The sequence below is a fragment of the Poecilia reticulata genome, linkage group LG8 (assembly GCF_000633615.1).
Source record: "Poecilia reticulata strain Guanapo linkage group LG8, Guppy_female_1.0+MT, whole genome shotgun sequence".
Taxonomy (NCBI): domain Eukaryota; kingdom Metazoa; phylum Chordata; class Actinopteri; order Cyprinodontiformes; family Poeciliidae; genus Poecilia; species Poecilia reticulata.
Window position 1 is genome coordinate 5,041,976 of NC_024338.1, and position 17,448 is coordinate 5,059,423.

The following is a 17,448-nucleotide window of genomic DNA, read 5'->3' on the forward strand; positions in this document are numbered from 1 at the left end:
TATGATTAATGTAGTTACAGTTCTATCCATGTTTTAATGTTGCAGAGCTCAGTCGTTTTGCAAATTGATCAAAGTTTAAACTGGCATGTTGAACATCTTTGATCTGGTCATTTTGTGAAATATTTAACAACTAGAAAATGGCACAAAATATGAATATTGTTTCCACTCTGATTGGCTGCTGTTAGGCCTACCAATTTTAACTTGAATGTTCATTGCATTTTTCTTAGACGCCTGTGAAAGTAATTTCTATTCACATGGCTTTTTGTTCTCTGGGAAATTATTTTTGATGATAAATAGAGAAACAAGCATAAAAACCAAAACATCTACAATAGTGATAGTAATATTAATGGTAACATAATGGTCAGTGCAAAGTAGCCTGCAAACTTTTTGGTGGGGGGCGGTGAGGGACCTGGATAAGGACTAGGGGGCGCTGGCCCAAAAAACGTTGAGAAACACTGTTCTAGAGCCAAAAAAATCTTTATCAAATTTTTGCTTTGAAATTCATATATAGAGTTTTTTTTTTTTAGAAAATTTCTGTGATTAACCTAAAATTTTATTATTGAATTGTTATAAAATCTTTTGGTTGAAATTTACTCCTTTTCTTCCCATCTACAATGGCCCTACTATGCCGTCAAAAGGCTTTGACTGAAACTTTCTCGAACAGCTTTCCTTCTAGGGTCGTCCTCTGTTTAGCTGCATCCACCTCTGAGATTTGAATTGATAAAACATCATGGTGGTGATCTAAAGTTTGTCTCAGAAAAGTGGCATTTCCTTCTTCCTTCTAGATAACTCCAGCTTGTTACTCAGCGGCTCCCCGGCTGCTGCTGCTCACGATGAGGGCCCTGATTCCGCAGCGGAGCCGGCCCCAGCAGCAGCAGCAGCAGCAACAGCAGCACCCGTCTCCGTCTTCTCCTCTGGACGCAGGATCACACGTAGCCAGCAGGGGGCGGCAAACCCCAAAGCCAAAAGATACCATTTGCGTCAGAGCAGGTCGTCTGGCTCAGACACAGAAGCCAATGGTGAGCTGCAGTTCTTCCTTTCTGTCTTATAAAAAGATAAAGATGAGATCTGAGTTAGAGGCATAGAAAAGAGATGAAGGTGTGAAGCAAAGCAGCAGAGTTAGGGGATATTTTAGGAAGTGGCTTATAGAGGCAAGAAGGGAGAACAAGAGGCGGAGGATCTGTATGTTTCTTATTTTTTTCTTTTTTTCTTATGATGCAGGTGAGTTGATATAAGTCATATGAAGTCAGTCTGTTCCTGGTTAGAAAGGGGAATAATAAGTGTTGCATTAAAATTGGAGGGTTTGTCAAAGGAACCAATGACAAACCTTCCTGAAAACTGCAGCTGTTCCCAAACTTTACCCACAATGAGGTGAAGGCACATCCATACAAGTGTTAAAAAAAGATAATCCTTTTACTTTTGACGTCTTATTTACCGGGACAAAATAAAAAGACCTGATTCATATCAAGCTAATACGTTAGACAAATATAACCTCTAATGGAAAAAAAACATAATATATTAGGTCATTTATTTGCATCTCTTACTTAATATTTCTTCCAAAGTATTTCAGTTAAGTTGAGCTCTGGACTTTACCAAGATGTTTTCCTTTTTCACTGTAGAATGACAAGTTCAGCATATTGAGTGGATCATATAACAGATGGATCAGCAGCAATTATTGTCTTCCCAAGACCATTGCTTCTTTCTTTCCACATCGACATTGTCAAAACTCCCGCTTTTCTAAAAGTGGCTACACGAATGATAAAAACATCATAATAATTTTTCTTTGTGCCATGATACTCGCAGCCTTTCCTGTTATATATTCACCATTTATCTTGAACCCCAGCCTTTTACATATGAACCTGCAGCTAGAGCCAGCAAACCTCGTTTGACTTATCAAGTTGACATCCAGCTTCCTGCTTTGCCTCAGTGTGAAATCTATTGTTAGAAACTGTTACGTCAGATTTCCCGAGTCCGCTCTTTAATTACAGTCACTGAGTGGTGTCTCTTGCAGATGCAGAGCAGGTGGGGTTTTACATTGTGGAAATGTTTTGCATAAATAAAATATCTATTTTTAAAATCTGATGGATCTGTTTACCAGTTGCGCGCTAAGACTGGAGATGGAGATGAATCTCATCCCTGATTTTATTTTAAAGAAACCTTTCCCCTGATGATAAAGGTTTTTACGCTTGCTTGAGTTGGCTTTTAGCTTTTCCAAAAACTGCGCTAAAGGGAAGACGGGAACACGTTTGACAGTAAGTTTTGAAACTAGAGATGTGCCGATCAAGTTTTTTCCTGCCGATTACCCATGAGGGCCGATCACCAATTCCGATCACATAATTTCTTTCTTTATTTTTTTTATCATAAACACTACCGGTTACATTATGTGGAAAAAGGAACCATGAATTCACCTTAATTTAGACAAAAACTTGTTTTTAATAACTTTTTCCAAGAAGAAAACTAAACAAAACAGGCATTCTGCAAATTGTACTGCTATCGGTAATACTATCTTTAACAGACTGATAACATATGAAGGCTCTGAAGAGGCTAAATAATGCAAAGAGCCAAAATAAAACCTCTCACCATTGCTAAAAAAATTCAAGTATAAAACTTAACATTCAAAGGCAAATACAGGTTCCATTACAATAAACAATCCAGAGTTACTGAATGAAAACTTCCTGATAGCAAGGCGGCTAGCTGATTACTGCTAGTTCTGAGTGGCTGTTTCTGACTGAGCGGAGTAATTATGCAGAGCAGGGAGATCGATTTTTTTTTTTTAGAGATTATCTGTCTCATGTTAGGACAGCGAAAGTTTTAATATTTATGTAAAATGTATTTTTTAGGATAGATGCTGCAGCTTTAAACAGAGGTTTGGTGTGAGAGTCACTACCAGGTGGAGCAGAAGCGGCGCTCCGTCTGTGAAATATTACTACCTGTAGCGCGTAGCAGCGGTTCAACAGCGAGAGCAGAACCAGCGTCTTACATCGCAGCTCGAAGACTTAAATAATTTTGCGGGTTATTTGTTTAGCTTTCTGACCGTCATGCTAATCCGGGTGAGTGTTTGTAGCTGTGCGCTGCTTTACCTGCTATCTGATCCTCCATGTCTTTTTTACTGCAGTGAGCCTCGATGTAGCCAAACTCCGTCAAGTATGGCATTGTTTTTATGTCGCATTAKCTTCGTTGTGTTGATGCATTTTGACGTGCTTCAATTTTCCGCCACAACACGCAAACTTCCCCATTCACTCAGTGCGTTATAGTTCCACATCGCTTAGAATTTGTTGCTGCGCGTTTGCGCAGTGTGAAGGAAAGAGGAGACCAGTTGCACAGGCAGGCTGCGAAATGAGATGCAGGTGATCGGTATCGGCAACAAGAACCAATGATCACCAATCATGCACTTTTTCATGAAAATCGGCCCGATTATGATCGGTGACCGATCGATTGGCACACCTCTAATTGAAACTATACCTTTACATGACTGATTGGATGTTTCCGCTGTTGGCATGCGTGAGAATTGCATTTCTTTCTGTAGGTCTCCAGACAGCATGTAAATTCACCAGTACTAGTTAACATTACAGAATAATTACAACTTGCCTGAGAACACATTTCTGAAAACCTCTTTCCATTTTTCCGAGATTTGTGGTCTGTACTAGTTTGTAACTTCTACTTACTGTTTTTCGCAGCCAAGCATAATGTCAACATCTGACATTTGAAGAGCCTAGTTGATTCGCTCCAAACACATTGATAGAAATACAGCTAATTCACATTTTCTCTTTTTTTCTTTTTTTTTTTGCGACATTTTAAAAATTCACTCAAAATTCACTTAGAAATTGGATGGAAACATAGCTATGGTTTTTGACTGGGCTAATTGAGATGGAAATTGACCAGTTCTATTCACAACCCAATTTTCTTGTCAAGAAAATTTCTGCTTTTACTATGCTACTCTACTAAATGTAAACTTAAAGAAAAAGGACTTTAGTCGCAATAGAAAGATAAACAAAAGAGAACAGAAAAATCTGTTTATGTGCTATTTTTCTTCACAACCGTATTCAGAGTTGCTGCTGCTACTTCCCTAACATGCTGGTCACACAAACAACCACACCTTATGTGTTAACTGAAGGCTAAAAGAAAAAAAAGAAGAAGAAAAAAGCAGAAAAGAAAACAGGTTGAAATATGTGCTTTCATTTGGCAGCCAGTCTCACAGCTGCCCGATCTTCAGCAGCAGTAACATCATTCTTCACTATTGGATTTATCTGAGTGCTGCCACTGCTGAAGGCTGTTAATTGCATCTGTATGTGTGGACATATGTGGCCTGCAGAGATTCCCCCCTTAAAATAAATCAGAGGGAGTAAAGGGCTGTAAGGATGCTTTCATTTCAAATAAATTGACATTAGAGTTTAGGATTTTTAATCTTTCTCAACTCGCCCAGCAGACGCAAAACAAGGAGCGGACCAGGACGAGACGCCCCCGCGGACTCCAACAGGCAACGCCCCATCCTCGGAGTCAGATATTGACGTTTCCAGTCCGAGCAATGACCATGTGTCTTCTAACAACAATATTGTCGTTTCACAAGAGGAGGACGAGAGACTGGCGAAAGAGCTGTCGCTCAAAGAGGCTGCCGCCCACGACCTCTCCCATCGACCCAAACGACGACGATTCCACGAAAGCTACAATTTTAACATGAAGTGTCCGACCCCAGGATGCAACTCACTCGGTGAGAGGACCTAATCGCTACACAGATTCCCTCCCGCCCCCCCTGTCAAATGTCATACCGCTTTAAATTTACTGCCTTTCATCTGCAAACATCCTCTCATCTTCCTCTTGTTCTCACCCGTCCTGTTTTTCTCCCAGGTCATCTAACAGGAAGACATGAGAGACATTTCTCCATATCAGGCTGCCCGCTATACCACAACCTCTCTGCTGATGAATGCAAGGTACACACACACGCTCCACACACGCACACACACACATACACATGTTTGTATTCCATACATACTAGGGCTTTGTATTGACTTGCATTCATTTTAGTTACTGTAGTTAAGCCTAAACCAGACATTTTACCTAACCCTGACAATACTAGTCTTTTCCTAACTCTAACCTTAACCAAAACCTAATTCACACCTCAACTCTAAAGCTAACTGCTAAACGTAAACAAAGGGGTCTACTGTATCAGGACTGGGCTTTGGTCCCCCTAAGGCCCGTCAGTCTTCAAAAGGTTAGTAAAATGTCATAAATGGTCCCAAAGAGCTAGGCAAGTACACATAAAGACCTTAAAGATCCAACGTCCTTTCTATCACAAGGACTTTGGAATTTGTTCTATTATTTTTTATTCATTTCTATAATCTAGCCCTGATCCTTACCCTAAACATAACCATTACCAGTACATGCACAACCCTATACCTAAATATAAATTCAATTCACAAAACCTAACCTATAACCCAAAAACAGCACCACTTCTTCTGAGGCTCAGGTTTGGGCCCCAAGAGCAGCAGTCAGTCCCCACAACTGATGTGTTAGGACGATGGTCCTCACAATGTATCAAATACAAGAAGACACACACACACATCTGTGGACTTCAATAAAACTGAGAACTTTGTGTTGTCTTCCATTCATTGTAGTAACTGTATTTATACCTAACCCAGACATTTTCCATAACTAGTGCTAGTCTATTTCTAACCTTAACCAAAACATAATTCACATCAGGCCTCTAAACCTAACTAGTAGACCACAGTAGAAGTGAAAAAATATGAGAATCAGGAAAAAGTTCTCATTTATCAAGGAAGACCTCCTTTTGTGGGTTAAAACAGTGAATGTGATCCCCTATATAAAGATATACAAGTAGACTGCACACACACTCAATAAAAAATCTGCAAGGATTTCAGATAAATTGTGTGGAACTATGACAAAATAGTCACACAAAGCTGGAATGACTGGAAAGTACCCAAAGCCATACATTTACACGTTGCCTTGCAAAAGTTTTCACACCCTGGAACTTTTCAACCTTTTATGATACAACTACAAACTTCTACATTACATTGTTTGAGGATTAATGTTTGTGATCCACAAGCATAAATCTGACATAAAACATAAATCTGACAACCATTCTCCTCGTTACTGAGGAAACATGTTAATGGTCGAACTGGTCCTCTGGTCTGCCATCACACCAAGTGTCCGGTGAATGAATGTGAAAAAAGCAAGAGAAGCAAATAGAAATTGGCATGCTGTAGAAACATGGAGGAGGCTGCTGTTGTGTTTTTGCTACGGGGCTCCAGACAGTGTTGATTTGTTTGACAGGGCAAGGCAACGACACGCGACAAGCAGTCCGAAGAAAGGACGCTGTCGCACCGGCAGGATGAGAACAGACACTCCACAAGGCACCAGGTAATGTGCTGGAAAGCAAAAACACACACACACACGCACACACACACACACACACGCACACACACACACACACACACACACACACACACACACACACAGGTTTGTGTCCCTCCTGACTCGTGTGTTGCTTTTTGAGGTAGGAACAGCTGAGATCGCACTGCTGGTTGTCAGGGTGGCAGGGTCAGAGCGATGACGAGTTACTGTCACTTGGTTCTCAGTAAAATCCACATCTGATGCACCTGTTTACTTGATTTGATAAGAAGTCTGAAAGGAGATTATGAGATTCGAATAAACAAAGAGAAAACAAACACAAGTTATTTTTATTTAATTCGAAGTCTTTCTATTCTTTTGATATAACCTTGTGTAAAATTATCACTGCATTTTTAATTGGTTATATTTTTTTTATTGATTTGTTTAAAACAGCTTGCCAAGTGTGGTGTTAAAACCTGGAGTGATGGATGTCGCTCCTTTATTTTTCTCACCGTGGCTGTCTATATTTAAAATTATTTAAGATTTTTGCTGTTTTAAAACCACAACTTCTTAAAACCTTGACATACTTTGGTATGTCAAGGTTTGATTGTTAGTGATGTAACAATCAATTAGTCAAAAGTCAAAATTGTACCACATCTCTGCATCTTAGTTGGTCAGAAAATTACAATTCTGATATTTGAATCTTTTTACTTATGCTGCATTTTATTGGTACTTTTGGGTGAGTGTTTCTGAGTTTCCAATTGAAAATACAACAAAAACATTTCCTGAATTCAGAACTCTGCCTTGCACTGTCAGAAGTCACTGAGCATCCAATCATAGTTATACAAGTATAAAGTCGTAGTAAAACCAGAACAGTAGTAATATTATGAGAACAAAGACATTAGAATATGAAAATCGCCGTAGTACGAGAATAAAGTTGTAATATTACTAGAATAAAGTTGCAGTTGTATGAGAATAAAGAGATGGTACCAGAATACTTATTGTGGTATAATTTTAAGTAACTGGTAGAAACAATGAATAAGTTATAAGTAATTAGTTTATGAAAACATACTCCGCAGCTAGCTAACATTTTGACAGGTGTGAAGATGTGAATTTAAGCAACCTTTCTTTTTACATGATACCTCTAGTCAGCCCGTAATCTTCATCTGCGAAGGTCCAAATCAGCTTTTTGTTCATACCAACTGTGTTTGTTCCAGGCCCCCACAGACGGACAGCAGCGCTACAAAGATAAGGTGACAGAGCTGAGGCGGAAGAGGAACTCTGGCCTCAATAAGGAGCAGAAGGAGAAATATACAGTAAGCAGAGAAGAGACGTCAGACCCAATCTTCTCCACGTTATAAAAATCCCACTTTTCTCGTTATTTTTCCCCACTTGCTCCCAGGAACACCGACAGAGCCACGGGACGAGCCGGGAGCCGCTGCTGGAGAACATCACCAGCGACTACGACCTCGAGCTGTTCAGGAAAGCGCAGGCACGTGCCTCGGAGGACCTTGTAAGAGAGAAAACTCATCATCACCTCCCACCCTTCCACTTTTCCTTCCTTCTGTTTTTTTGGTTTTTTGTTGTTAACCTCCCCCGCTTCTCCCTTTTTCCTACCTCACTTCTCTTCTTCTCTTTTTCAGTCTGAAAACCTTCCTCTGCAGCCACAGCAGGAGTCTCAGATAGATTTGGTAGTTTGGACGATCACTTCATGTCATTCCATGTTCATTTCTGATACTTCAGATGTTAGCTGATATTGAAATGTAACCCTGTGAATTCACTTCAAAAACACAAAATCTTACCCTAGTTTCTAGTGCAAATATCTTCGTACACTTGAAATAGGACTAAACTAACTGACAAGGAATTTTTCTGCAAGAAATATGTTTTAAGTCAATAATTTTTGAATATTGATTTAAAAAATCTAGTTCTACTAACAGATTTGTTTTTCCTTTATAACATTGGAAAGATGTTTTATAGAACTGTGCCTGTTACAGTAAGTAATTAGCCAATTAATAACATGATAAATTAAAATGAACTTGATCATTTCCATTCTGATGATTAATATTTTTTGACAGGCAATTTTGTTTACAGAAACATCATAGCCCATTTTATTTACGGTTTCAGTTGTGCGTGGTTTTTATTTCCGTTTTATTTATTGCTTTTTGGTTGCCGTGTTTTCATTTGGATATTAAAATAATCTTCCAGTTCCAGTTCAAAGTGTTCTATGCAAAATTTAAAGTTACTGTTTTTTGAGAGAGCAAACTTGCATTATTATGCCATCACAAATATATAACTTGACAAAACAACAATATTACAGATTATCTCAATAATAACAGGGACAGCTTATGGTCCAGCAACATTTATTCTGAGAGGCCTAAATGAAGCTTGTAATTTTTAATATATGTTTTTAAACATGTCCTGTCTGGCAGTGTGTCAAGGTGAGGCCCAACGGATTTACTTTCACAAGCGCAGGATTACTGCTTTTTCCATAATGCTCCCCTTGACATATGGGAGAAACTTTATTAGAAATTTCTTTGGGTTTATTCCAAATTTAATGGACACAGAGAGAAAAGGAAAGGGAGAAAAATGGGGAAAAGGTTTGAATGGAAAAGAGTAAAGAGTAGAGAAAGAACCACAGAGGGAACACAAGTCAAGACTCTTGAAGTCTGCCTCTATACCTGCAGAAAGAGAGAAAAGAAAACCGAGAAACCACAGCAACAAACAACGTATGCATATATATAATAATAAAAGTTATAAAACCATTGGAATGTACATGGTAGTACAAGATGTATTTAGTCCAATGATATTCAAGAATGTTCACTAGAAACTAGACAAAATACTTGATAAGATTTTTATTTATTTTGTTTGTTTTTTTTCCAGTCCAGGTGACTTTCATCTATCCAAGTGAAGCTTATAGCATTACTTTCCCATCCGACTTTTTCTTCCTGCGCCTTTAATTTTCTTGGCCGGTTCCCTCCACTAAGGCGGTTCCTTTGTCTTCCCTTCAATAATTGAATCTTTGTTCCCGCCTTTTCTTCCCCGTCTCCTCTCCGCCGCCTCTGGTCCCGTTTGCCCCGCCCGTCTGTCCCGACCCGGCTGCGCAGGAGAAGCTCCGTCTGGCCGGCCAGGTGTCGGAGGGCAACAACATGATCAAAACCATCGTGTTCGGCCGCTTCGAGCTGGACACCTGGTACCACTCGCCGTACCCCGAGGAGTACGCCCGCCTGGGGAGGCTCTTCATGTGCGAGTTCTGCCTCAAGTATATGAAGAGCCAGACCATTCTGCGCAGGCACATGGTAGGGCACCCCTACTGCTCAATGTTTGAGTTAAAATTTTGGTTTTGAGAAAAAAAATGTTAACCTGAAGTTGTTTTTGCTGCTCAAGGCCAAGTGTGTGTGGAAGCATCCACCAGGCGACGAGATTTACAGAAAGGGGAACATCTCTGTCTTTGAGGTGGACGGAAAAAAGAACAAGGCAAAGCTTTACATCTGTAATCCCTTTCACTAACCGTTGTCAGGCAAAACAAATCGGCTTCATCAACCCGTTGTCTTCTCTCCACTCACAGATTTACTGTCAGAACTTGTGTCTGCTAGCGAAACTCTTCCTGGACCACAAGACGCTGTACTACGACGTGGAGCCATTCCTCTTCTATGTCATGACGGAAGCTGACAACACAGGATGTCACTTAGTTGGATATTTCTCCAAGGTAACGTCTCCAAAAGCCTACTGCTTTCTCACTTTGTGGAAACTGGGCTGCTTGATGTTAGCCTGTGAATGCAACACCAAGCATTCCCTTGTAATTATCTAGATTTAAGTTTTTAAAGCACCAGGAAGTTGGAGGAGTTCATACTAGGGCTGGTCGATAAATCGATTTTATCGATTTGTCAAATTTAGATTTTTGGAAAATCTAGTTGTTGTTTCTTTCCACCGATGGACTGCTTGGGCTTCCATAGTTCATAGTGATGTTATCCCATCTAAGAACTACCATATTGTTTGATAAGACTATTCTACAGGTTCTATTTATTTTGACTTTGAATTCAGGTCAACTCAAAGAAAGAATGATTGAAATAAAAGCCAGGGATTTTTATTTTTTTTAATGAATGCATATTTTGCAGACATTGTACTTTTATTTTCGGATTTTTATGAATATAAGCAGTACAAAAGTATTCAAAAATTATGAAGTTATAGTAATTTTGTTGAGGGAGCAACATGGAGCTACTGCCTAGCGTCATTTCATACCCAGTTAACACGGTTTCCAGCCCAGGGGCCCCATCCTGCTCTGTCACTGCAGTTTCCTCTCCTTCCACAGGAGAAGAACTCGTTCTTGAACTACAACGTGTCCTGCATCCTCACCATGCCGCAGTACATGAGGCAAGGTTACGGAAAGATGCTCATTGACTTCAGTGAGTACAAACACTGCTCTCATTCACTGATAAATGTTGCCTAATTTAGGAGGGTGCTGCTCAGAAAAGGTTCAGCAAAACTGTTGCATGTCTTTTCTGGTCTGCGCAGAGAATTCAATTAAAAACAACTTTCTCTCCTGTCCAAAAACAACAAACAGGCTACCTGCTGTCCAAGGTGGAGGAAAAGGTGGGCTCGCCTGAGCGCCCCCTGTCCGACCTGGGTCTGATCAGCTACAGAAGTTACTGGAAAGATGTTCTGCTGCGGTACCTCAACAGTTTTCAGGGAAAGGAGATCTCCATCAAAGGTTGGAATGTTTTTCTTTTATTATTATTTCACCTTTATTTAATCAGGAAAGTCCCATTGAGATTAAAAACCTCTTTTTCAAGAGAGTACTGGCCAAGAGGCAGTAAAGTACATGCACATTCAAGCACATCATACAACAATTAGAAGTAGTTCTGATGTGCTTGAATGTGCTTACTGAGTACAGATTTTGAAGGAAAATTCTGTAGAATTTTTCACATCATGGGTTCACTGATTGCAGTTTTCTGGCCAATCACCAGTAAACCAGATTTTGGGCAGCACCTTTTTTTTTGTCTGAAAAGTTGCTGTGGAGAAGCAGCATTCAGTTTCTTTGTTCCACTAATCTGAAACAAACTTCCAGAAAACTGCAAAACTGCCGAAACAGTTCCTTTAAATGAAGGCTAAAAACTGTTTGATTGATTTAAAGCTGCGTTTGAATCATAATAACTGGAACATTGATAAATATAGTCAAAGTACATGAACTTGATACTTTTGATATTCTCATTTGACAAAATCGTGTTTCATAAATTAGTTACTGTATTATTTTTTTATGCTCTAAACACTTTGAAATTCTTGGTTGCTGAAATATGCTATAGAAATAAACTTGACTTCACTTTGAGAAGATGAAATTAAAATGTTTCTCATTTCCAATTTGCTTTGTCATGAATGAAATACATATTTATCTAATTTAATCCGTCATTGATAGTACTAACAGTATACCGTATTTTCCGCACTATAAGGCGCACCTAAAAACCTTCAATTTCCTCAAAAGCCGACAGTGCGCCTTATAATCCGGTGCGCCTTGTATATGGACCAATATTGAGCTACAACAGGTCTAGCAACTACGGTAAGCAGCCGCCGACTTCATTTTCCCCCGTAGAAGAAGAAGTGCGCAGTGCATGCTGGGATAGAGGTCAGAACGCTGGTTTGTTAATAAAGTTTGATAATACATTTAAATTCTGGGGCTTTATGCCCCTGGCAGGGTCACCCAAGGCAGACAGGTCCTAGGTGAGGAACCAGTCAAAGCGCAGCCCGAAGACCCCTTATGATGGAGACGAACTTTGGATCTGGCGTCCTTGCCCGGACGCGGGTCACCGGGGCCCCACTATGGAGCCAGGCCTGGAGGTGGGGCACGATGGCGAGCGCCTGGTGGCCGGGCTTTTACCCACGGAGCCTGGCCGGGCTCAGCCCGAAGAGGCGACCTGGATCCCCCTTCCAATGGGCTCACCACCTGTCGGAGGGGCCAAAGGAGTCGGGTGCATTGTGTTACGGGCGGCAGCCGAGGGAGGGGACCCTGGCAGTCTGATCCTCGGCTGCAGAAGCTGGCTCTTGGGACGTGGAACGTCACCTCTCKGGTGGGGAAGGAACCGGAGCTAGTGTGCGAGGCTGAGAGGTTCCGGCTAGAAATAGTCGGCCTCACCTCGACACATGGCTTTGGTTCTGGAACCAGTCTCCTTGAGAGGGGCTGGACGTCGGGCAGGAGTGGGCATACTTGTTGCCCCCCACTCCAGACGCACAGATGATGGGTACCGGCGGGCGAAGCGGCATGCGGTTCGGGTGGTCGCTGAGGCAAAAACTCGGGCGTGGGAGGAGTTTGGAGAGGCCATGGAGAAAGACTTCCGTACGGCTTCGAGGCGATTCTGGTTCACCATCCGGCATCTCAGGAGGGGGAAGCAGTGCAGCACCAACACTGTTTATTGTGGGGATGGTGTGCTGCTGACCTCAACTCGGGACATTGTGGGCCGGTGGGCAGAATACTTCGAAGACCTCCTCAATCCCACCAACATGCCTTCTGTTGAGGAAGCTGAGCCTGGGGACTCTGGGTTGGACTCTCCAATCTCCGGGGACCAGGTCGCCGAGGTGGTCAAAAAGCTCCTCGGTGGCAGGGCCCCGGRGGTGGATGAGATCCGCCCGGAGGTCCTTAAGGCTCTGGATGTTGTAGGGTTGTGTTGGCTCACGCGACTCTGCAATATCGCATGGACATCGGGGGCAGTTCCCCTGGATTGGCAGACTGGGGTGGTGGTCCCCCTGCTCAAAAATGGGGACCGGAGGGTGTGCTCCAATTACAGAGGGGTCACACTCTTAAGCCTCCCTGGTAAGGTCTATTCARGGGTCCTGGAGAGGAGGGTCCGTCGGATAGTCGAACCTCGGATTCAGGAAGAGCAGTGTGGTTTTCATCCTGGTCGTGGAACACTGGACCAACTCTACACCTCAGCAGGGTCCTGGAGGGTGCATGGGAGTTCGCCCAACCAGTCTACATGTGTTTTGTGGACTTGGAGAAGGCGTTCGACCGTGTCCCCAGGGGGGCCTTGTCAGGGGTTCTCCGGGAGTATGGGGTACCGGGCCCTTTGATACGGGCTGTCAGGTCCCTGTATGACTGGTGTCAGAGTCTGGTCTGCATTGCCGGCAGTAAGTCGGGCTCGTTTCCAGTGAGAGTTGGACTCCGCCAAGGCTGCCCTTTGTAACCGACTCTGTTCATTACCTTTATGGACAGAATTTCTAGGCGCAGCCGAGGTGTTGAGGGGATCCGTTTTGGTGGCCTTAGGATCACATCTCTGCTTTTTGCGGATGATGTGGTCCTGTTGGCTTTATCAGACCGTGATCTGCAGCTCTCACTGGAGTGGTTCGCGGCCGAGTGTGAAGCGGCCGGGATGAGGCTCAGTGCCTCCAAATCCGAGGCCATGGTCTTGAGCCGAAAAAGGGTAGGGGGGCGGGGGAAGAGAGACAGAGACTGCGGCAGCAGCGTGTTGGTTGGTCTGTGTTACCCAGAAAGCAGTTGGGCACAATATCGCAACACCGTGAGTGAAACAATGACTGGGGCAGACTACTTTATAAAGCACTCGGGGACCTTTTCTTTACAAATGTGGATGTGTAATAATAGAGTAAGGCAACCCAAACTGTATCGTCTATTCTATGCGCCTTATATATGAAAAAGTTTTAAAATAGGCCATTTATTGAAGGTGCGCCTTATAATCCGGTGCGCCTTATAGTGCGGAAAATACGGTAATTGCTGTATTTGAAAGACTTTAAAGTCTATATTCTTTAAGGGAAAAAGCGCTGAAGTCACATTCTAGAGCTAAAATATTTAGCAAGATCTCTACAGTCTCTCATTAGCTGCGTTTCCATTTCAAATTTGCCCAAAACTTTGTCAGTATTCCGCTAATGGCRAAAAAAATAGAAATTTGCAATTGCGGTGTTTCTATTTTAAAAGAAATGGAAATAAAATTGCACATGGATAAGCTTGTTTATTTAAAAAAACATGCTGCGCATCATCCTCCTACCACTTCCTGTCATCTTCTTTGTCGTTTCTGTCAGTAGTAACATCAAACTGTTGATCATTTGACTTGTGTGATGTGAGTTTTGCAAAATACGATCATTTTGATGGTGAAGAAAAAACCTATCAAAAAAATGTCTTTTTTTTTTTCTTCAAAATTGCCATATTTCCATTAAGCTAATTTATTTTGGTAACTCTAATTTGCGCAATTATTTGGTCAAATTAAAATTGATCATTTTAATGGTCAAAATTAAATGATCAAATTAAAATTGATCATTTTAATTAGATCATTTAGACACCAGCTATATTGGTACCAATCAGTATTTGAACCACTGAGGACCGTGGATTCGGCAGGCGCTGCTGACCCCGCCACCCTAAAATCCTTTAATTTCTCCTTTTCTGTTGCAGAGATCAGCCAGGAGACGGCAGTGAATCCGGTGGACATTGTCAGCACACTGCAGTCCCTTCAAATGCTCAAATACTGGAAAGGAAAGCACCTGGTTTTAAAGAGACAGGTGAAGAACTCGGACTGTTGTCTTTGGTTTACAGTTTATTTTCTCAGCTAGTCAGTAACTGTCTTTTTTTCCTTTCTCTCCGAAGGACCTCATTGACGACTGGAAGGCGAAGGAGACCAAACGCGGTAATGGGAAGACCATTGACCCCACGGCCTTAAAATGGACGCCGCCCAAAGGGACGTAAAGGAGCTTCCTTCTTCCTCCTCCTTCGTTCACTGGCGTCCTCACAGCTGCAGCACAGTCAGATCTGACTACCGTTCACCATTTCTTTGGGTTCAAACAGTTTACATGTTGACTTAAGTGAAACAAATATATCACTATGTAAATTTTAAAGGTTTTTATTATTATTATTCCTGCGATTCACACGCTAAAATACTTTACATTAAAAGGAACAGTAGGGAAAATGTGGACAAAGTTGGACCTGGATTTTAATAGGGCTTGGACTGATGATATGAAGAAAAAAAAAGTTATACTTGAACTAGACCATTAAATTTATGGGTTAGTTCATGAGAAATTTTTACAAAATGGTTATATCAAGATATATAAATTGTGATATTTGCTGTATACATGAAGAACTCTTCTGGAGTTCCTATAAATTAACTAATTTATGCAAAGACAAACTTGACCTCAAAGGGTACAGGGTAGATAAAGTTTTACACTTTTTATAAATTTTAGGTTAGAAGCAGAGTTAAACGCGTAAGAAATTTCTTTATCGTTTCTTTTTAGATTTGGACCGACGGTGTCTTGCAAAAGTATTCATACCCACTGATGTTGACGTGCTTTACATTAAACCTCCTCAGTCTTGAACTTTTTATAGCTTGTAACTGGTTTTCCTCCAAGATTTCCATGTCTTTAGCTCCACCCATCTTCCAACTCTTAACAGCTTTCCTGTCTGCTGAAGGAAAACATTCCCAAATGACCAAAAAATTAATAAAAATGAAGGAGTATGAATACTTTTTGCAAGGAACTAACTATAAAGCCTTTGCATGCATGCAGGATGTCTGAATCATCGTGTAGTTTGGTCTTAGGTCTCAGTGAGCCCGTGTGTTATCTGAAAAGTGAAACTAATAGAGCGCCACTCGCCTGCCTCCTCACTCAATTAGTAACGGGCACCAGACGCACCTGCTAATCCAATCTGTGGCGGGCGGCATCGAACTGGAGCCGCACCTCGTTCCGCTGTGGAGATGCAACACAGGTCAGCAACACGTTGACCTATGCGAACACGTCCTGGCTGACGCAAACCAGCTGGCCTGGCTGGGAGTTAGAAGGACACACCCTGAAAATATACAGTTCAAATATGAGCTCTGAACAAGTGGACTTTTTAAAAATAATTGTGTCTTAAAAATCTATTTAGAGTTAAAATTATAACTATTTGTCTTTCAAATATCTAGAGAAACTCGTTTACACACTGTTTCCAACTTTAATGGGATGATTTCCTTAGACGTTGCTTGTAAAATCAATTTGCTTTTATTCTAATTTCTGTGTACAAGTGAGTGGAGTGAACCAGCACTTCTTACCAATCTGCATCTGAAGTCAACATTTTAAATCCCACTAAGTATCAAAAAAGAAAAATTGATTTGGAAATATTTTAGTACCTGCAGTGATTGTGTAACCCTTCATCTGGTAACGTCAAAAAAATGGAATCAAAAAATGTCTGTTTGAACCCAAAGTAAATAACCTGTTCGCGTCTTGTGTCTTACGTTCAGTCTGTCTCGGCGGTCAGTTTGCCAGGAAGCTATAGCTGCCACTGGCCACATTCAGACGGCCCTCTGCTGTCGGACAGATTGTCACCTGGATGTGGGTGTGGGATCGATCACCTCTTGCCTGTTTTTACTCGTTTTCGTATCACTCGTGATGTTTGCTGTGTCCGAGGCTACACACGTTTGTTCTGTATCCTTTCGTTTTTAAAAGTTCTCATTTCAGTTTTATACTTTTTCTACCTCTGAGGTTTTACTACTGTTTAACAGTTCAAGCAACTGTTGTTCTGTGTTTTCCTTTTTACCATGTGTTGACAATTTTATTTTATTTTTTTTTTCTAATGGTTTAACCCACTTGGCGTTTCCCTTCTTTTAGTTGGATTAATGCTATTATTTACATTTTTCTCTTGGGGGTATTTATATTCTTAACTGTAGAGCGTCAAGGGATGTTTTATTTAGCTGGACTGGCTTTCTTGTAAATATATTTATGTGAGACCAATATGTAGAGCTGAATGTTGAAAGGTCGTTTAAAAAAGGAGGATTTCAGGTCGTCTAACCCACCAAACAGTGACAGATTTTTCTTTTCTTTTTTTTTTTTTTTTTACATTTCAGAGGTTTATTGCCTGCTATAATAAGTGACAAGACTGAGTCAAAATGTGTCACTTTTGCACATTGTCACCACTTGTTACAGCAAAAAAAAAAAAAGAGAGACAGGGATGATTAGGGTATAAATGAGCTTGATTAGCAGCCCACATTGACAAACCGAAAGGGGTTTTGTTTTATTAATATTTGTATCAGTAATTAATCTAATTCTATTTATGTGATTAGTCAAAATCTGTTAAATGCACAGTTTATTATTTTTGAGAATATGCTGTAAGATAAATAAGCTAAAGCCTATTACCGTTTTCGTTAG

The 17,448-nt window shown here is 41.2% G+C and overlaps 1 protein-coding gene across 5 annotated transcripts in view; it reads left to right on the forward strand.

The window, feature by feature from the left end:
• The window catches only part of LOC103468308 (histone acetyltransferase KAT7-like), a 20,985-nt gene extending 3,745 nt beyond the window's left edge, over positions 1–17,240 (forward strand). Inside the window, exons 3-16 of one of the 5 annotated variants that reach the window (XM_017306351.1) lie at positions 786–1,019; positions 4,424–4,477; positions 4,568–4,708; positions 4,846–4,928; positions 6,289–6,375; positions 7,563–7,661; positions 7,748–7,858; positions 9,450–9,641; positions 9,730–9,819; positions 9,911–10,051; positions 10,655–10,748; positions 10,907–11,053; positions 14,732–14,838; positions 14,924–17,240. In XM_017306351.1, the coding sequence (XP_017161840.1) occupies positions 786–1,019; positions 4,424–4,477; positions 4,568–4,708; positions 4,846–4,928; positions 6,289–6,375; positions 7,563–7,661; positions 7,748–7,858; positions 9,450–9,641; positions 9,730–9,819; positions 9,911–10,051; positions 10,655–10,748; positions 10,907–11,053; positions 14,732–14,838; positions 14,924–15,022 (1,679 nt within the window). In that variant the 3' untranslated portion in view covers positions 15,023–17,240. Of the gene's footprint in view, positions 1–785; positions 1,020–4,423; positions 4,709–4,845; positions 4,929–6,288; positions 6,376–7,562; positions 7,662–7,747; positions 7,859–9,449; positions 9,642–9,729; positions 9,820–9,910; positions 10,052–10,654; positions 10,749–10,906; positions 11,054–14,731; positions 14,839–14,923 lie in introns of all 5 variants that reach the window. The other 4 variants (XM_017306352.1, XM_017306349.1, XM_017306350.1 and 1 more) reach the window with 4 other exon arrangements.
• The last annotated feature ends 208 nt before the right edge of the window (positions 17,241–17,448 follow it).